The following is a 21,247-nucleotide window of genomic DNA, read 5'->3' as shown; positions in this document are numbered from 1 at the left end:
TCCTGGAATCGAAAAACAATTATTTTCGTCGACTTTTTCGACTGTTATCACTCTTCCAGCACATGATTCTTATGTATTTTTTTGCGTACTTTTCGTTTCTGGCCTTTTTAAAGGCCTCCGATAAATTTTAAGGGGCCTTATGGCCCATTGTTGCCATTTTTGGCCCATTTTTAGGGTTTTTTTCCATTTAACACATTCAAAACTCAATTTAATCCAAAAACTGTGTACATTTTTGAAAAGTACGTAAAAAATGAATAAAAAATGTTCAGTAAAATTTTTTCCTATGTTGCCAAATTTCCGAGAAAATTGGCCCCAAAGTGTCAAAAACGGCAAAAAATCGATAAATCGCCGCGTCTAAGGTTCAAGAAAGTGGAGTACATTTTTCATACTGTACCAGATAACAGCTCTTATCCATCCATACAACATACTAAAATATCATAGTTGTACCTGGATTCCCACGATGTGAAAATTGACCGAGATGTCGATTTTAGCGGCCTTTTTATACTTGAAGGCAGCTCTTTTGAATGTTTTTCGACCTTAGTCACCCTCTATGGGTGTGCACTATATGTATTTTTCTACGTACTTTTCATATCTGGCCATAAAAATGGCTTCCTGTGAATTTTAAAAGGCCTAACGGTCCATTGTTGCCAATTTTCACCAATTTTTAGGGGTTTTTTCAAGTTTACGTGTGTGAAACTTAATTTAATCTAGAAACCGTGTACAATTTCGGAAAGAACGTAAAAAAATACATAGGAATGTGATTTGTACCTTTTCCCTACGTTGCCAAATTTTCGAGAAAAATCGTCCTGAAGCGTCAAAAATGCCAAAAATTGGATTAATCATCACGTCGGAGGTTCCAGGAAGTGAATTTCAAGTTTTTTTTCACTACAAATAACGTATCGAAAATGGAAAATTGCAATGCATCTCAAGAAACATGTAATGGCGTAGATGAACGTGACAAAACGGGCCCTCAAGGTGCTTTTACTTTATCCTTCACTCCAGTTCACCTGTTTATTCCTGTAACCTCGAGATAATCCTTGGTTCTCAAGATGCTTGCTACAGGCCAAATATACCGAAGAACAGAAAATGCTTGGAGAGAGTGTCCCACGATCCACATGAATGTCATAATTCACTTCCTGGAACCTCCGACGTGATGATTAATCCAATTTTTGGCATTTTTGACGCTTCAGGACGATTTTTCTCGAAAATTTGGCAACGTAGGGAAAAGGTACAAATCACATTCCTATGTATTTTTTTTACGTTCTTTCCGAAATTGTACACGGTTTCTAGATTAAATTAAGTTTCACACACGTAAACTTGAAAAAACCCCTAAAAATTGGTGAAAATTGGCAACAATGGACCGTTAGGCCTTTTAAAATTCACAGGAAGCCATTCTTATGGCCAGATATGAAAAGTACGTAGAAAAATACATATAGTGCACACCCATAGAGGGTGACTAAGGTCGAAAAACATTCAAAAGAGCTGCCTTCAAGTATAAAAAGGCCGCTAAAATCGACATCTCGGTCAATTTTCACATCGTGGGAATCCAGGTACAACTATGATATTTTAGTATGTTGTATGGATGGATAAGAGCTGTTATCTGGTACAGTATGAAAAATGTACTCCACTTTCTTGAACCTTAGACGCGGCGATTTATCGATTTTTTGCCGTTTTTGACACTTTGGGGCCAATTTTCTCGGAAATTTGGCAACATAGGAAAAAATTTTACTGAACATTTTTTATTCATTTTTTACGTACTTTTCAAAAATGTACACAGTTTTTGGATTAAATTGAGTTTTGAATGTGTTAAATGGAAAAAAACCCTAAAAATGGGCCAAAAATGGCAACAATGGGCCATAAGGCCCCTTAAAATTTATCGGAGGCCTTTAAAAAGGCCAGAAACGAAAAGTACGCAAAAAAATACATAAGAATCATGTGCTGGAAGAGTGATAACAGTCGAAAAAGTCGACGAAAATAATTGTTTTTCGATTCCAGGATTTTGGGTTTGAGGCGCTGCTGCACCCTTGCATGGGCTCCGATCGGTCTAATATTTGGCACAGAGTCTACCTAAGACTAGTACTTTGAAAATATGAAACATTTAGCAAAATCCAGGTGGGGCCGGAAAAGGCCCAAAACGCAACTCCTCCTTTTTCTTAGTTCTTCGCAAAATAAATGTGGAGCGAGGAGAGGTGTTAATTTAAAATATTCATGTACCTCTTACAGTACTATTTCTATCATGTTGGTACAATATGCTTCTAACGCAGTTGGTACACCTGGTGACCATTTTATTTAGGTTAGATGATGACTAGCTTTTTTGCATTTTCATTGATGCGCCGCTTCTTGCGGTCCTTTCCTTTTCATATTCTCTATTTACCTATGATAATAGAAGAATAATAGTTTTCTTCAGCTCAAGCCGGTTGTGATTTTTTTGTTTCACTATCTCAGCACTCTCTTTGCAGCACAATAGAGGGTGTTCAGCGAGTGGTCCGGTCATCGCGGCCGAGACTGATGTGTTTCCATTTACGGATTTTAATGCCGAATAAAAAGTCTCTGGTTTTGTGAAATGGACTAAACATTTCAGCCTCCAATATATTCGGGGGGGGGGGGGGGGGCGAGGACTCAGTGTTGAAAAAACTGATCAGAAACTTTACCTCAGAACTTTTCGACAAATCAAGTTAACAATGTGGGATTAGCCCAAGCGACTACCTAAGTAATTAACGTTTCAAGAGAGGGTATGTGTTGTACGCTGAAATGTACTGAAAATTCGACTTATTGTTAGTCACATTAGAGACAACATTTTTCCTCATGTTCGTGGAAATGTTGATAAGATTCCTTTTTTTACTTTCATCAAAAACCGGATATGTTGCTCTTTATAATATGCTGATCATAGAATCTTAACCAAAAACAGAGGAAATGATTTGTACACAAGTTATGGTTGCAAACCGAACAACAAAACACAGCTTTCTAGACTATTCCAAGCTGTGCGCCACGTGCCTCCACTCAGTTCGAAACTCGGCTGTTGCCTTGTCTTGCCTAGCCTCAGTGGGCACCAGAAGGGATAGCTGCAAGGCCAGCAAGACGAGACAACAGTCAAGTTTCGAACTGAGTAGGGCCAAGTAGCAAGCAGCTTGAGATAGTCCGAGAAGCGGTATTTTTTGTTTCTTTTAACGGACAATTTCCCCAAGTTTTGATAAAGAACTCATGATCAGCATCGTACAAAGAACAACAAATCCATTTTTGGTAAAAATGAAAAAAGGCATATTTTCAAAATTTCTACGAATGTAGGAAAAAATGTGGTCTCATTGCTTCTCGGACGTAAGGCCGTATCTCTATTTCCACATGGGCCTCGGAAAGCAGAGAGTTGTACGGAGAACAGGGCTCACGTTAAAATCGTGATACGCCCTTACGTCAAAGGAGCAACGAAATCTGACCAAGTCGAATTGTTTTAATTTTCAGTAAAGATTAGCATGCAACATGTATACTTGCTTGGAAGATTAATTAAGTTGAACATTGCCTGTGTGAACTGAATATTGATATCTTGATTTACCAATACACGAGGAGGCAAAACTCTGAACCCCCTCCCCCCTTACCAGATTTAATTAAGGACTACAATTTTGGGGAAACATACTCATTAATATCCTCTAATATTGTGCCAAAAATCAGAGAAATGCAGATGGGGAGAAAAATATTGCTGCTCCAGCATCAACTTTTTTATGATGCAGCAGGGCAAAGTGTGGCGTAAGGTGGAAACTCAAGTTTTTTAGTGCAGCACAAAAACTCGATTTGAGGTATAAATCAAGATCCTAGGATACTGTTTCATAAAACGAATTGTCTAAAGGACTGGCAACAGCGTCAGCAATTTTTTTCAGCGGTTCTCTTGCATTCCCCGTTTTTGGTCTTTGAACTTTTAATTGCTGTCAAAAGTTGAGTTTTTGGGTTTTTTTTTTTTTGCACCTTAGTATGTAAAATCAACTCCTCTACATGTGGTGACGTTATCTCATGTGATTTCTCCTCATCTTGAGACACATTTTGCTCTGCTGCGTTACATTTAATTAGATGAAGGATATTTACATAACAATCATCAAAAAATAAATAAATGAATCATCTAAAAGTAAACAAAATTCTTTGCTCCGAATTACTAATGAACAAACGGTAAAGATTTAGAATCAGTCAAACTTATTGCTAAAACATAGAGAAGGCCAAAAAATAAATTAAGGTTTGCGGTGGAACGAGGTACACTTTGAATAGTTTCTGGATTGCGAAACCTTTTCTCGATCTGAAAAGCTCTTGGCGCTGTAACCAGTGGCAACAAGAACCAATACAACTTTCTGGTGGCTAGGACAACGAAAATTATGTAAGGAGTAAATAGTAAAAATGCATACAATATATGAGACAATGTATGACCTAAAACAATAGCTAATGTAACAATTTTAGCTCTCCTGTCTGATTCCAAATCTCTAGTATTGTTACTGTGTAGGATAGCTTCCGTATTTAAGGCTAGAGGTAGGGCATAATAAATGCCACCCCATTCTAATTTACCCGTTTGACACATGTAGGCAAACAGCACAGAAACAGGACCGAATATGATTAAAATAAGTACATCTCCTAAGGCAATGTATTTCAGCCCAATGCCGCCAGTATACAAAAATGAGCCTGACAGGCCACCAAAATAAACTAGAGCCAGGTGTTCGAATTTAGCAGGAGACAATGATGAAAGACATACACAACCAATGAAACCTACTGCATAGACAAGTCCTCCGAAGCTTACAACTTCATCTTTGGACAACAAGTGATCAACTAAAGTTCGGTCATCACTTTTACGATTATCAATGCCTTTAACATAATCAAAATAGGTATTTACCAAATTACCAGCACAGTGGACTGATATGACTGTTAAAAGAGTTAGAGATAAAATTAATAGGCTATGCTCATTTTGAGGGTTTAGTTTGTGTGCTAAAGTATAGCCTAAGAGAGTTGGCATCAAGGATGCACTCAAAGACCATGGCCGGATGGCCAGTAAATATGAAGATAATTTCATGTACTTCCCTTTTTCTTGGCATGAGAAGGAGGAGGATATTTTGACTGCTTCATTCTTGCTGAAATTGCTGTCTGCTTCCATGTTAAAAAAAAGTTGAACAACCTGCAAAACAGGGGAAAGTAAATTCGATAACTTCAAAAATTTGAGTGGCATTGAGTTGAAACAAGGCCAAAGCCATGCTTTTCTGTAAAAACTTTTTTTTTGAAAAAAAAAAGGGGGTAGACAAATTGGGCATACCGAGTTTTTCCGGCAATCAGACACAATAAATAATTTGGAACACTTATAAATTAGCCTGAAACATGTGAACCTACTCTCCAAATGGCGGAAGAGCTAAAATTTCAAAGACTGAGTTCAAATTGATTTTTACTTTTTTTGCCTTCACCAAGTTGCATCTTTCAACAGAACGACGTTAGAGAATATCAAATTTTAAGGCCTAAAAGAAATAATTAATTTACAGGTTTTATTAGCCAGTTAGCCTCCTGAGGTGTACTGGGTCGGCCTCCAATGGTGTAATGGTGTAATGGTTGTAACACTTGCTCTATGATCGGGAGGTCCCGGGTTCGATTCCCGGCCAGGTGACCCGAGTTTGATGCTCTCAAATAACGGTTAAATGGGGTTGGCTTGGTAAGGGATTGAGGGGGGTGGGATTTTAGGGACTGCAAGCGTGAGATTATCCCCTCAAGGCTATTTGAAGTGAGAAAAAAGAAGAAAAAAGTTGCGGTTAAAAAATTCAGTTTTTCTGTAAATAATCGCTTTTGTGGTGCTAATTGCTGATGTCCTTTGGAAAATGCTGGGTCCTCAAAAACATAATAATACTGTTGTTCGCCACAACTTCAAGCAACCTTCCCAATACAGACTGATGAATGATTTCCGTCGACAGTATTACAACAATGTGAGGTATTCAGCTACTAGTGACAGCAAATATAAATGTTTAGGATGGGTACATCAGCATCATATGCGGGTAGTGTGTATTAGAATGTTAATGACACATCTATGGTGAAACAACAAAAACATTTGAGGTTTTCCTGAATCTTTGCTCTTCCTCCATGTTTCCTAGAGAATATCACGCTTACATGAGTTGTTCTATATGTAATGCACCTGGTTCAGAAATACTTCCGACAGACAGCTGCAGCGCTCCAAAAGAGACTTATAAGAAGAAACGGGAAACTTTCGAATTTTTCGACTGTATCGGCCTGATGACTATCAATTACTTTAGATGCTTAGCTAAGGCATTGATGCGATAGTAGGGATTGGTGCGATCGCTTCGCTTGTGATTTTATAAAAAGAACCCTCAATCGATGGCACTTTGGAGACCACGGTTTGTTTGAACCAAAGTGAATGAAAAAAACCCGTTACATCTGATTTTACTTCGGAACCTTAAAGTAGGATAGAAACACGTTAATTTAAGCTCTAAAGGAAAAAATTCGGGCGAACTCCTGGAAAATGAAATCGATTAGAAGGTTTTTGGCCCTGAATTGGCTGAAAATTGCTAATTTTGGAGCAATTATCCCATTAGCATAATGAGGCAATATGGTTCTTGATGTTTCAAAGTCGAGGGAGTGTGCGAAGAAATTTTAAAGCCCCCCTTCCCAAATAAACACTCCAACCCCCCCGCCCCCCCCACTACGAAAAAGACCCTGCAAATGCGCTCGAGAAATGAGCATGATAAAATCTAGGAGCATGCCTCCGGAAAATAGTAGGGAAAAAAATAGGATAGGATCCTCCTTTTGACGTATAAACAGTAAGTGCGTTCAAGCGGAATAATTCGACCCGAAGATTGTTACGAGTAGCTGTTTACACTTACAAGTTCAACGCGCGCGTTGGGGTGTCCCTTATTTTTCAAAATTGAGAAATTTTCATGGGCAGTTTTTTCAAAACGTGATGCAACCCAAAAAAATAAGAAATCGTTTTGAAAAAAAAATTTTAGGGGTCTCTCAAGCACCCCAAAGCGCGCAAGTGTAAAAATGGGTAAATGAGCTAGAGTACAGTCATGACTTGGGAGAAATCCTCGAATTGCGGCCCTTTGGGCCGACAACTTCGTCCGTTTAACCATATCTTTGATGGTTTAGCCGCTACAGGTACGTGCGCGCCGCGACGTACTCGCAGGCGCAAAAGCTCACGGTGGTGCGCGGCGGGTCAGCTAACCCTCCCCCCCCCTCTGCCGCGCCGCGCACGATAAGCTTAGGCTTAGCGATCTCAATATAAGTCGTTAGACCAATTTTTTTTTTTACTTCAAATAGCCCTCAAGGGCTAATCCCATTCAATCCCTTCCCTGCTTCACTTTCCATTCTATCCATTAATGATGTGATACTACCAGTGCTCCCCCGTTCCTTATCTCCCTTCCCTTGCCACAATCGGTTTATCCACCCTTTCCACTAGGTCGTCAACTACCATCCCTGTCTCGTTTTCCGTACCTTTAACCTCCATGTTCATCTAAATCCCAATCCCGATCAAAAATCAAATCCCAATTACTATCCGTCCCTACCTAATTTTCACTTATCTTCCATATTCTAACCCTTTAATTGGACTTATTCGTACGAGAGGGAACCAAGCGCCAAATTTCCGATTTTCAGTTTCTAACGGATCTGGATCTTCCATAACATAGGGTACACTGACATGTAAATATGCTCCCAAAAAACTAATTTCATTCCCTGGGTGCAGCGCCTGAAAAATCGTGTAACAGGGAATCTGGGATAACTAATGTAAGCAAAAGGAACTATGTTTACGCCCGTGTGAGGGGAGCGGAGGGGCTAGAGTCTGCCCGAGAGCGCTCTCAAAAGAGGAGAGCTGGTGGGGACGATTAGCGATCGCGAATGATCGCAACGTCCATAGCGATGGCCCTTTGAGGATGGAAAAGAGGAGGGGAGAGGAAGGTCCCACCGAGATGCTCAGAAGGGCTACCAGCCGAGATACTCAGCCGCGATGAGAGGGAAGGAAGAGGGAGAGAGCTCAGCTGAGATGAGGGAGAAAGAGAGAGCTCAGCCGAGATGCTCAGCCGAGATGAAGAGAGAGAATGAGAGGAATCTCAGCCGAGATGCTCAGCCGAGAGAAGAAAAGAGAGGAAGAGAGAAAATCCCACCGAGATACTCAGAAGGGCTACCAGCCGAGATACTCAGCCGCGTTGAGAAGAAAAAGAGAAGAGAGAGAAATCTTCCCAACCGAGAAACTCAGTCGGGTCTAAAGAGAAAGAGAGAGAGAGAGGTCCCAGCCGAGATGCTCAGCCGGGTAAAAGAGAGAGAGAAGGTAAAAAGAAAGATTCTATGTATTACCGTGCAGCGTGGAGAGAAGACCAGGATCGAAAGCAGAGAGCCTTGATCAGGAGCGCAAGCAGAGGACTTGACTGATCGAAAAGCGATGATCGAGTGATGACCGCATGCCTGGCGGCTGCCTTTTTAGAGACGACACGCGTGGACGCGTCGGACGCGGCCGGGAGCCGCGACGCGGGTCGGACGGACTTACGACCGGTTGGACCGGTCGCCGAGTCGCGGCGGCATGGCTGCCAGGTTGCGCAGGTTGCGTAACATAGCCGCCGGCTAGTTACGTTAATGCCGGAAATTCGTTGCGGCGTTAACATTTTCCCCCGCCTTGAACCGATGGGTTCAAAGAAGAGCTGACGTTGGTAGTTTGGTAATAATTGAGGGACTAGGTTGTCTGAACTTGGTTAGTTAAGGATTTAATAGAGATTGAAAACTTTGGAACTAAATAGAGTTCGACGAGTAGAGATAAATATGAAACAATAAAACAAGAACACATTAGAAGGATTTCTTGTGGTGGTGCTCGATCGCCCGTTTAAGGGACCTCTGAGCCGCCTTCTTTGCCTTCTTCGACAGCCACCCGGAGCGGATGGTGGTACCGCTGGTCGAGCCTTGAAGCGAGGGGTCTGAAGCCGCGACAGATGTGGGTTGGTCTGGTTCCGCGACCGGTGCGGGTGGGGCTGGCACTGTGATGGGTGTGGGTCGCGTTGGAGTCGTTGCCGCGGGCCGCGGGCATCGGCGCGAGGTAGAGTAAGCCTAGTGAGATGAGGAATGAACCCAGCCTCCTCAGAAGGGCTACCAGCCGAGTTGCTGGTTGTTGGAGTTGTTGGGTTGTTGGACTTGGAGTTGGAGTTTGATCCCTTGTAGATAGGCAAGATAGCAGCACCTTGGGGTTGGGGCCGACGGTTGGCGTTGGGCCCATGAGGACGTGCCCGAGCCCGAGGGTCGTCTCTATCGCGACGGGTAGTCCTGGACCCAATGGCACTGGCGCGCCCTGGACTATGTATGGAAAGAGGTCCGCGCCTTTGAGTATGTCGATGGGGCCGACGGCATCGAACGATGGATCCGCTAGAGTCCACCCATGAACTCGCTGCAGAACTGCTTGGGCGATGGCGGTTGATGGGGTGGGACTAGTGATGCGGTCGACCACGACTATGCGGTGATTCTTCGAGATGGTACACTGTCCTAGGCCAAGGACGGTGGCGTGACCGTACCCGTAGGTCTGTACGACCGCTCCGGAGATCCCCGTGACCTCTTCAGGGCCAGAAATCAGTTTTAGGCCGACTCTTTTCGCGCATTCGTGGGTGAGGAACGTGCCTTGGGCGGCACTGTCGAGGATGCCTCTTACGATGTGAGAACCGCCTTTGGTTTTTATCTTCACCTGCACGATTGCAAGTAGGACAGTTGAGCTGAGACCCTGACTGACCATGATCTTAGATGATGGCTCCAAGGATTTGTCTTCGGCGCCGTGGAGTAGGGTGTTATGTCTCTGCTGACATACCCAGCATGTATTGTCAGACGGACAACGTGGAGTGCCCGGGTCGTGTTTGGATAGGCAATTGTTGCAGAGTCCTTCTTCGCGGGCGAACTTATGTCTTTCGGCAGGAGATTTCCGCTTGAACGCCGGACACCAGGTCACTCGATGACTCTCCGAGCATTCAGGGCACTTTTGGAGTCTTGGCTCTTGAGAAGATTTCTTGCTGGGCTTACTCTGCTGCTTTGGAGGATCCTCAGCAGGTGGCCGGTGAGAGGTTTGCTCATATTTGGCGGGAGGCTTAGCCTTTTCTTCATGCGTCGTCGATGGGGCGCTGGAAGAGGGGACCGAGACCAGAGCCTTGGTCTCGACCTTGGTTTTCGTCTTTGAGGCTCGGGCGGAAGGCCGTTCTTCGAAGGGTACGGACTCTCTCTCGAGGAAGTCGAGGAGTTCCTGCACCTTGGGATATTCAGTATGGATGCTCGAAATAGTCACGTTAGGATCGCGTGTATCTCGGCGATAGTCTTCGAACCGGCTGGCTAAGTTGTCAGAGAGTTTTCTCATAACGGAAGCCACTAAAATTCCGTCGTAGGCGGAGGGAGGATGGCCTACTGCCTCTAGAGCTTGAGTGTGTTCTCGGATTTTGTGGAGTAGCACAGAGATGTGCTTTTCTTTCTTAGCTTCAGGTAAATCGAGCAGGCCGTTGTAATGCAGAAAGATGTGCCGGCGGTCGGATTGATATCTTTTCACTACGAGGCCCCAGGCGACAGTGTAGTTGCCTTCAGTAAGATCAAGTTCTTCGATCATGCTATGGGGCTCTCCCTTGGTGTATTGAGAAGATGGCTGAACTTTTCAACGGAGTTCAAATTTTCATTGCGGTGAACGGCTAAACGGAAGACGTTGTACCAAGAGCGCCATTCTTCCGCTTCGCCATTGAAGACCGGTAGTTCAAGCTTGGGGAGCCTGAGAGGGGCTCCTGAGTTGGAGGAACGGTTCATCGAAGCCGAGGTGCTTTTATCAGTTTTAGCGAGAAAATGCATCTGGGCTTCCCTTACGAGCCTGTCGCCTTCTTGCAGCAAGCCGTCAACGTTGATTAGGTGTTGCTGGATCTCTATGGTCGAGTTCAGCTCCACAGCTTGATTGCCGTATTCATCGAGCCGGTCTTGCAGAGTAGAGAGGCGATTGTAGGTAGGCCGCAAGGTTTCCGCGTTTTCCGGGGTTAAGGTGTCCCGGAAGCTGTCGCGAATTGTACTGAGACGTTTGATTAGAGAGCTCATTTTTCCCTCAAAAGAGGAGCAGGGAGGGGGAAGATCGTCTCCTGGCATGACGACGAGAGTGGATCTGCGGTCGTTAGAGCTGATTCTACCGGACTTTAAGAACTCTTAAAGATCCGGCCCGAGGGACCAATGTTTACGCCCGTGTGAGGGGAGGGGAGGGGCTAGTCTGCCCGAGAGCGCACTCAAAAGAGGAGAGCTGGTGGGGACGATTAGCGACCGCGAATGATCGCAACGTCCATAGCGATGGCCCTTTGAGGATGGAAAAGAGGAGGGAAGAGGAAGGTCCCACCGAGATGCTCAGAAGGGCTACCAGCCGAGATACTCGGCCGCGATGAGAGGGAAGGGAGAGGGAGAGAGCTCAGCCGAGATGAAAGAGAGAGAGAGAGAGCTCAGCCGAAATGAAAGGGGGAGAGAGGGAGAGAGAGAGAGCTCAGCCGAGATGAAGAGAGAGAATGAGAGGAATCTCAGCCGAGAGAAGAAAAGAGAGGAAGAGAGAAAATCCCACCGAGATACTCAGACGGGCTACCAGCCGAGATACTCAGCCGCGTTGAGAAGAAAAAGAGAAGAGAGAGAAATCTTCCCAACCGAGAAACTCAGTCGGGTCTAAAGAGAGAGAGAGAGAGGTCCCAGCCGAGATGCTCAGCCGGGTAAAAGAGAGAGAGAAGGTAAAAAGAAAGATTCTACGTATTACCCTGCAGCGTGGAGAGAAGACCAGGATCGAAAGCAGAGAGCCTTGATCAGGAGCGCAAGCAGAGGACTTGACTAATCGAAGAGCTATGATCGAATGATGACCGCTCGCCTGGCGGCTGCCTTTTTATAGACGACACGCATGGACGCGTCGGACGCGGCCGGGAGCCGCGCCGCGGGTCGGACGGACTTACGACCGGTTGGACCGGTCGCCGAGTCGCGGCGGCATGGCTGCCAGGTTGCGCAGGTTGCGTAACATAGCCGCCGGCTAGTTACGTTAATGCCGGAAATTCGTTGCGGCGTTAACAATCTATGTGTATTTCCCTTTGATTTAATGCGCTATCCAGGATACTGAATTAAATCACAAGTAACTAGAGGTGTCGTCAGCTAAGTTGACGGTTGTTTACTTTCGGTTTGCATGCGTTTTCGCATCACTACTATCCACATGAAAACATCTGACTCTCTTGGAAGCAAGAACACAAGCTTAAATAAGTTTTTTAATACTTTCAAACCTTGTAATACTTTAATTTTTAGCCACAAAGAAATCACAACCACAAAAAAGTCGCAAATCATAACTGATAAGTAGTTTTTTTACGATACGATCATGAGACTGATGTTTTCTGGATATTAGCGAACGCGGCTTTGTTCAGAGGCCCAAATTCGTCGTTGCTGCTTGCAAACCGAAAGTAAACAACCGTCAACTTAGATGGCCACACCTCTATAACCACTTAACCGACACGCGCGCAGCAAAGCGTTGAGGAAAGTTGAAAAACTAGGTATCAGGGGGATTTTTGGACGGGAAACTCGAATTTCTTGTCAAATTTTGAAAATTCGAAAAAATCCAAAATGGCGAACATGGCCTAATATTCTACTTCGGCTCCAGTCCAGTATTGAGTTTCTTTATGCTGAGAGTTAAGACAACCCCCCTCAAGTCACAAACGGGAATAAAGATTACACAAATTGATAGTTTTTCGTAATCTTTGATCGGCTCATTCTCAAATTCCTTTCTCCGTTCCGTCTCTCATTCCACTTGTTCCTTGCCGAACCCGTAATTCCCCATTCCATTCCCGATTATAATCTTTGTAATTTGTGAAAATGTAATCTTTATTCCTATTTGTGACGCTGTGGAGGCCTAAAATACGGGAACCAATCAGAAATGGATTCACACTACTGTCTTAACTCTCAGTATAAAGGGACTCCAGTCTAGTCCAGTAGATGTTGGTGAAACATGGTATCAGGGAGAAATTTTGGACCGGAAACTCGAATTTCTTGTCAAAATTCGAAAATTCGAAAATCCAAGATGACGGATATGGCCTAAAATGCTATCTCCTATATAAACCAACGAACTACACGTCTAGAATGGCCGAGAGATAGAGAACCTGTGGAACTTGCATGGGTAGGGTTTTAAAGGCCGGAGGAGGATGGGAGCCTAAGTATACATAACCTTAATCTCCATTCCCGCTGCATCTTGCCAATGAGGATTACATGTAAAAATTTCCGCCTTTGTAAACTTTAATTATTTTGACCGATCAAGAAACTTAGACTCTTTCGAATGGCTTCCTACATTCACAATACACTGCACAGTGCTGCGACCCATGGACAAAAGTAAAAAATTCAACATTTATTGTGGGTTTAGATATTTGATGGAATGATACAATGGACATTCGGATGACGTAGTCTAGGTGTTTGTCTATCAAAACATGTATCGCATGGAGCGGGGAAAGGGGAGAAGACAAGACACCTGCGCCGACGCTCTAACTGCAGGAGCGGAGCGCTACTACTCATCATCATGTTATGATAGTTTTATGTTAATGCAAATGCAATTTCAAAGAAGAGGAAAATAAATCTTGTAAAAGGATAAGTAATCCTTCATGAATATATTTTTATTTAATTTTTTGGGTCATTTTTAAGGCATTTTACCGTCGTATTTTGGAAGGTACTTAAAAACCTCCATTTTCGTCGGTTTCAAATGTCTGAATGGATATTACAAAAATATATACAAATATATGTCGCTGGAAAACGCATGGAAGGTCGCAAATTTTATGTAGTTTCAGAATCGGTCAAGAGTTGGGCCCGAAACCCCCCCAAACTCAAAATATCAACATTTTTTTGATGGCAGGTCGACTCATAATTTAACCAAATATCGACTCTCTAGATGTTGATTTATCAATCAATGTTTGGTATTGATGTGTTTTAAGCACAGAATGGGACCACATGGACTACAGAGCCTTGTAGATATTATATTAAACAGCATTTTGATCAAAGCTTAGTTTCCTCCCTCCCTCTCCTCCCTTCCTCTCATACTAAGGAAGAGAGTTAGGGTTGTTGGCTGTAGATGTTATTATTAAAACGTCACACCGGATCACAAATATTGAAAAGGTGTCGATTTATTATCATTTGAAGTATTTAGAGAGTCAAAATGTTCGTTTGGAACTAATTCGATACAATCGAACGTATCGAATCGTACCCAAACTTGGCCCATTTGAATTTTCCCGCGCGCTGTTTTAAGGAGCCGGAATATTCTAACCATCAGACTAGATTTTAAGCATATGAAACGATTGATGGAGTAATGTAACTACTAAATACATCCAATAAACTGAATATGCTTTGCTTGGATTTTAATTTTACTTGTTTGGTGAGGAATTTGTTGCACATGAACTTCAAAAGAAATTAGGAATAAATCCTGACATTTTTACTCCCAATGTTATTCCTACAGAGCTGTAGGTTCTAAATTAATGATTTTACGGCTCATAAAATTTTATTTTTACTACCTATTTAACTACTGGTTATCATTATGAAAGTTTTACATTTCCTTTATTTCTTCTATATTGTTCTTATAAATTTGTTTGAATTATTCGGATTTGTCTGAGACTGATATAGTTTCAGTTCCTGTCATGCATTACATTTAATTCTTGTTTTTCGAGTAAATTTCTATTCCTCAATTTATTCTCGTTACCGAACTATAACGTTATATCAATCATTTTTAGTTATTTATTGACTACTTTTGATCCGCATTTCTTCGTGTGTTCTGATGTCATTTATTCATTGTGCGGACATACTTTTAGGATTCTTTTAAGAAAATTGAACAAGTTAAAAAATAACCCTCTGAAATTATCTGTAGATGCGTCTTACACGTATGAGAAGGCTATAAATGTAGGTATCTTGGCGACTCTGGGCGCGCGCGCGGAGCTAAGGAAATCCCCCCTCCTTTCCCCTTCGCAAGTGCTCAACCAGAATTTTTGACCTAGGCAGTTGATAGTCCATACATTGGTTGTTGTGTATACCAATTTTCAGATTTCCAAGTGCTTTCAAACTCGAGTTATGACTTTTGTCCGCACTGCCCATAAGGTCGCTGCACTGTGTACCGCCTTGTCGAGACATGTGGTTGACCTTGCAGCGTTGGATCGTGAATTCCCTTCATGTCCTAATTGCATATATACTAAAATCTTCGTAAATTAAAACTAGTCAGGTTGATATGTACGAGTCAATGATGCGCCTCATCAACACATCGTGTTAGAGTTGGAGTTCACTGCTTGTTTTTTTCTTTTTTTTTCCTATACTAACTCTCACGGAAAGAGCAGTTATCTAACAGTTTCTGTTGTCATTTTTAGCTCCGAACACCGAACTCCACACAAACGATTCAGACATTGAGGTAATGTTTAAGGCCACATCAGCTACCTTGGATTTTAAAATTTTTAACAATGAGTTTATTCAGTAAGTTATAATTGTTGCATTTTTTGAAGCATTGAGTACGCATAGCTCACTGGAATTTTCTCCGATTTTTTTTTAACAATATTAACCCACGAAAAACAAGTTCAAAATTACGTATTCTAAGCTCCCATTTTAACTCGCATCTCCAAGGAAGTCAAGATGCGGCCTGAGAGATCCCCTGAGTGACGGTCACACTTTCGACCATGCGTTCCTCCTAGCGCGCTCTAAATATTCATGAGTCTCTAAATACTGTTCCGAAGTACCTGACACAGATTTTAATGAAAATGGAGCAATTCCGATGGGTTTATTTGCTCCTCTGTTTGCTTCCCGTTATCCATGCATAGACATCGATCGCGCTATGGAGAGTGCGCGGTTGATATGTGACGGTCACTCAGGGGATCTCTCAGACGACATAATTGATTTTTCGGCGATGCGCGTTTAAAAAGGAGACTGCACTTTAGGCCACATCCGCCATCTTAGATTTTAAAAATTAGAAATTCGAGTTTCTCGTCCAAAAGTAACGCCTGGTACCAAGATTCACTAGGATCGATCAAAAACGAGCCAAGATTGCATTTTAGGCAATGTCCACCATCTTGGATTTTAAAGTTTTCGAATTTTGACAAGACATTCGAGTTTCCCGTCCAAAAGTAACCTCTAGTCATGGACCAAGAGAATAAATAAGGATCCACAACTCCAGTTAGCGGCGACATCAGCGGAGCCTGGCAGAGGGTCTAGTGAACTGAATTGACGATTGGGTTCTCCTGTTTATGTTTCCATGCACCACCTACTTAGGCTTATCACTTAGGGCTCATATACCTAAAGATTCGGAACTCATCTGGGAGTGTGTTAGTGCATCAGGTTGTGAATTTTTACACAGGACCTTATGGAACGAGGTGAATAAGTGAAATTAAGTGTACCATCAGATGACTGGTGCCCTAAAGTGATCTTATCTTGGAAGTATAATATTTGTGGAACATAAGTACCGAAAATTTGCCACTGAATCATTTTCCTGGCGGAGAATTTGGAAAATTCAAGTAGATAACTACATCCTCCTCTCCTCCTCTCCATTCCCTTGACGGATACAGTCCCTATGTAGTATGTACTTCCAATATTAAAAAAAAAATTTTCCACCCAGAAACATATTCGGCCATGGAAATTTAATGCATTCAAGGCCTTTAGACTTGAAGTTTTAGGGAAAAACTTCTCCCTTCGTCAAAGTTTACTTTTAGGAGTCAAAAATAGCTTTTTACAGGTTTTCCCCATAAGAGCTGTTAAACGTTACAACCAGATGTATCTTAACCTCAAAACGAACCTTTGGGTATGGTCATCTAGGGGGTATTGGGCTCATGGAAGTTTCTGGATTCTCGTGGTTGATCTGAAGTTCTGAAGAGTTTAAAGTGAAAAGTTTTCCATTTTTATTTCATCTTAGCAAGTCTTTGGGTTTATAAACTGGTAATAATGTGAAGTGTCTTTTCTAACCCTTTTACTCAGCAGTAACTGCAATTGAGAAAACATGAGGAAGTGTGAATGTAGTGTGCAGGATTGTACTTTTAGCCGAAGGCATTTCTTTGTTAAAGTGAAATCTTTTTGGAGAGAAATAGTGTTGTACTGATAAAGATCAACTGAGTGTCACAAAATCAATGATACCTGACTTCAAGCATTATCTTTAATTTGATTTGTTTTGATTTGCTAATGCGTCTCTTTGATTTTGCGCCAGAAGTTGACTGAATCATCAAATTTGCTCGTATTTAGATAAGATACTTCAAATCAAAGTCTTCTGCATTGACCTCTGCAGAGGGTATGTATCTATACAATTTCATTAGTTTGCTAAAGTAAGTAAAATGTATTAAGAGTATCTAAATAAATAAATCATAAAATTTACACTGAACATTGCATGGAATATTACCTACTTTATAGGTACGATCATGGACCGCTGTGGCTGTGGTGTTAGTTCACCGCACCCTCTGCCAGGTTCGCTGGAGTCGCACGGTAACGGTTTTTCACAAAGGTTTAAATTGGAGTTGAGGGTCCTTATTTATTCTGCCTTGGTACCAAGATTCACTGGGATCGATCAAAGAGGAGCCAAGATAGTATTTTAGGCCATGTCCGATATCTTGGATTTTGGACTTTTCAAAATTTGACCAGAAATTCGAGTTTCCCTTCCATAAATACCCCTAGTTCCCAAGTTTCACCAAGTTCCCTCAAAGCTCCGCCGTGCGCGCATCGATTAATCGGATATAGTTCCTTTTGATTTAATTCCATATCCTAGATAGCGCATTAAATCAAAGGGAAATACACATAGTTACAGGCATACATAGTTAAACACACATAGGAAATACACACGATTTTTCAGGCGCTGTTCCCAGGGAATGAAATTAGTTTTTTGGGGGCATACTTACATGTCAGAGTAACTTATGTTATGGAGAATCCAGATCCGTTAAAAACTGAAAATCGGAAATTTAGAGCTTGGTTCCTTTTTGTATGAATACGTTCAATTAAGGACTTAGGGGGGGATACGGCTGTACCTGTAAATAGTAGGATCACTCCTTTGAGGGTACTTGAAGAAGAAGAAAAACCATACGAACCAGAGAAAGAAGAAAATACTTCTGGACTTCTCACATTTCTAACCACCGTTCCATGCTGGTCAATCATTTACTTGAATATAGACATTCCACACCCCTGATTATGAGCCTTCAATGAATGCGATGACAAGAGTAATGACAGAAATTTTAAAAAATCTGGAAAAAAGCAATAGTATTATTACAAATTTGTGCCTTACCATGTCATGTCCATCCTATTTAAGTTTGATTCCATCAGATATTTGGCCTGAGCATGATAAAGTGTGAGAAATATGAGGGTCATCCAAAAAGTAAGGTTCCCTACCTTGTATCTTCCAAACGAAAAAAGATAAATCAAATCGATAAAAAGACACTTATTAGGCATACTCTAAGCCTTAAAACAAGCTCAAGTTTTTGAAAATTGGTCAAGAGGTTCGCGAGAAAACTTAATTTTACTGCGACAACCTCCTATCGCCTCGTGCCCACCTCCGGAGTCAGGATGCGCTGAGAGTCGATTATTTCAGACTCGGGAAGTCGCCTCTAAACATCGCATCAAAAAGGAATTTAAAAGTTTTCATTGAGTAGGTCTTAACTTACTTCTTGACGTAGTCTCCACATCTATTTTGACATTTCTGGTATTATTGCAGCAGCTTCTTGATGCCGTTCACGTTAAACCTATCGCTTGGCTCTGTAACTAGTCATATTTACAGCGGTCTGTACCTCTGAATCGGTTAGCAATCGCTTTTCATCGTTGAAATTATCCGCTCGGGAACGGATGAAAGTCACATAAGTCTAAATTAAGAGAGTATGGAGGATTGGAGGAAAATTTCCCGACGCAAAGCACCGATTTGGAAGTGCAGATCGCTGTCAATGACTGGTTTCGGAGCCAAGGCGAGAGGTTTAACGCGGACGGCATCAAGAAGCTGCTGCAATGATACCAGAAATGTCAAAATAGATGTGGAGACTACGTCAAGAAGTAAGTTAAGAAACTACTCAATGAAAACGTTTAAAGAAAAATGTGAAATTTCAGTTTAATCTGTTTAAAAGAAATTGTTTTTCCTCAAAAACTGAAAAAAAGCACATACTTAAGATAATTTAAAAATTTAATTTTGGGATTTTGACCTTTAGAATCTTAAAGTATGCAATTTAAGACGATTTTTCGTCCAAACCGGGCCTCAATATCTTGTTTCATTCGAAAGATATCGAGGTTCACAGGTTTTGACTTCCACCCCCCCTAGCGCCCCCCCAAAATTTTTTGGGGTTCTGAAAATTTGGGGAAAGAAGCGCTCCAGTATTGGTAACTGATAGCCGAAGTTTGAATAAGTTTTAGTGGGGGGGCGAAAAATGTCGTTTTTGCATACGGCTCTTTAGTTCTCCAAGCATGGATTCACAGCAATGTTAGGTGAGATTCCGGTAAGATTCCTGCTAGTTACCAAGCCAAAATAGGTTTTTCATAAAAATTCACTGTGTTCATTTTAGGCATTTGAAATGAGATTCCAAGAAGAAATATGGAGAAATGAAGAGGACAAGTCCAAATCAAATCGTTTCCCGCACATGGATTCACAGCGCCAGAATGGCTTCACTTCTTCCCCTTGCCTTTAGATACGAGCACTCCATCTTTACGTCTTTGAGCTGATCAGAGATGGACTTTCGTCTAAACAGTCAATGAGCGAGCTTTAGTAGATGAATTTCAATGAAAAGTCGAAGACGCTCATTTCCAAAATGTGAACCACGAGAATTCACAGGGACCGGAAAATCTACCATAAATGACCAGATATCCCTTAAATGACATTAATGACATTTGAGGGGCTTGGAGGACAAAGCGCATAAGTCCAGCTTTTGAAGATATTGAGATATCGATGACTTCAAGTAAAACCAGTCTCAATTAATAGTCTATGAAAAATTCACTCCCAAATTCTAATTTGTATGTATCAAGCGGTCAGTTTGAACTTTCTTTCCGCCATGAGGATCCATGTAATTTCGAAACTTCACTCATATTTCTAGAAATAGCAAAAACTGAACTTATGCAACTTGTCCTCTAAGTTCCATATTTAAAGTTTTGCGACATTTACATTAGGAGTAAAGTTTTCATTTAAAGAGGTTAAACTTACCCAGTGATGGTAGAGCTGGCCCTAAAGCGAGTATGAACAAGAATATGGGCTGGTTTCACACAATCTGTTGATTTCCATTTTAATAGCAAATGAGTCCATCAATTGACTAGTGGATGAATTACCTGTTGGGAAAGGGAAAGTATGTATCAAAACGTTGGCCTCGGAAGATGTGAAGTGCAAAATAGTTAGGAGAATAACAAGAGCAGGTAGGTTCAACCGTTGCCTATGGTTCAAACTACATTATCATTAGACGATTAAGAGTTTCGTAGTTTCAACAAGTGAACACAGTGGCGAGGAGGATTTAACTGAACAGTTGAACTGCAGTTGATTGATGTTTATAAAATGAAGAACAGAGGTGCAGGCAATTTTATTATCACACAACTACCTTTCCTTTGTAGCATTAGACTTAAAGCACAAAACACAACAGGGCTGCCAGAAACAGGACTTGAGAAAGTGCACAGAATTTGAGTCCAAAGTACAAAATAATCCGAAATTTTGGGGGAAAGTACAAAATAATCCGCGAGAAAGAAAGTACACAAATAGTACACATTTTTTTCAAATATACACAAAAGCACGCCAAAAGTACTTGGAAGTCTACAATTTGATCCCACGATTGAGTAGAATTAGGTAGAATCAACCATTGAATAACAGAGAGGGATTTCTGCGGGAATTTTAGCCTAATAAATTATTTGCGCCACTAATTCGGCGGGAAATTTTAAAAATTCTTTGAAAACTCGAGATTATTTCCTAATTTTGAAAAAAATTGTACACAGAGTACACAAAATTCGGCGAAAGTACACAATTAATCCGAATTCTGAAAAGTACAAAATAATCCAAAACGAAAATCGATAGTACACGTGTGTACCGAAAGTACACGTTCTGGCAGCCCTGAGTGAAAGCTTGCAGCCAACTAAACGGCAAGGAACAAAAATCTATAACTTTGAGAGAAAAAAATTGAAAACTCGAGATTATTTCCTAATTTTGAAAAAAATTGTACACAGAGTACACAAAATTCGGCGAAAGTACACAATTAATCCGAATTCTGAAAAGTACAAAATAATCCAAAACGAAAATCGATAGTACACGTGTGTACCGAAAGTACACGTTCTGGCAGCCCTGAAACACAATCTAGATTAG

The 21,247-nt window shown here is 41.7% G+C and overlaps 1 protein-coding gene across 1 annotated transcript; it reads right to left on the bottom strand.

The window, feature by feature from the left end:
- Positions 1-3,704: 3,704 nt before the first annotated feature.
- heix (UbiA prenyltransferase domain-containing heix) lies at positions 3,705-20,524 on the bottom strand. The gene is made up of 4 exons (XM_072306356.1): positions 20,496-20,524; positions 20,111-20,232; positions 18,027-18,179; positions 3,705-5,140 (listed from the first exon to the last, which is right to left on the bottom strand). The coding sequence occupies exon 4, from the start codon at positions 5,117-5,119 to the stop codon at positions 4,139-4,141; it is 981 nt and encodes a 326-aa protein (XP_072162457.1). The 5' UTR covers positions 5,120-5,140; positions 18,027-18,179; positions 20,111-20,232; positions 20,496-20,524; the 3' UTR covers positions 3,705-4,138.
- Between the last annotated feature and the right edge of the window lie 723 nt (positions 20,525-21,247).

The sequence above is a fragment of the Bemisia tabaci genome, chromosome 1, assembly GCF_918797505.1.
Source record: "Bemisia tabaci chromosome 1, PGI_BMITA_v3".
NCBI classification, from domain to species: Eukaryota; Metazoa; Arthropoda; class Insecta; order Hemiptera; family Aleyrodidae; genus Bemisia; species Bemisia tabaci.
The sequence above is the reverse complement of the archived record's forward strand: the minus strand, read 5'-3'. Positions and strand labels throughout refer to the sequence as shown.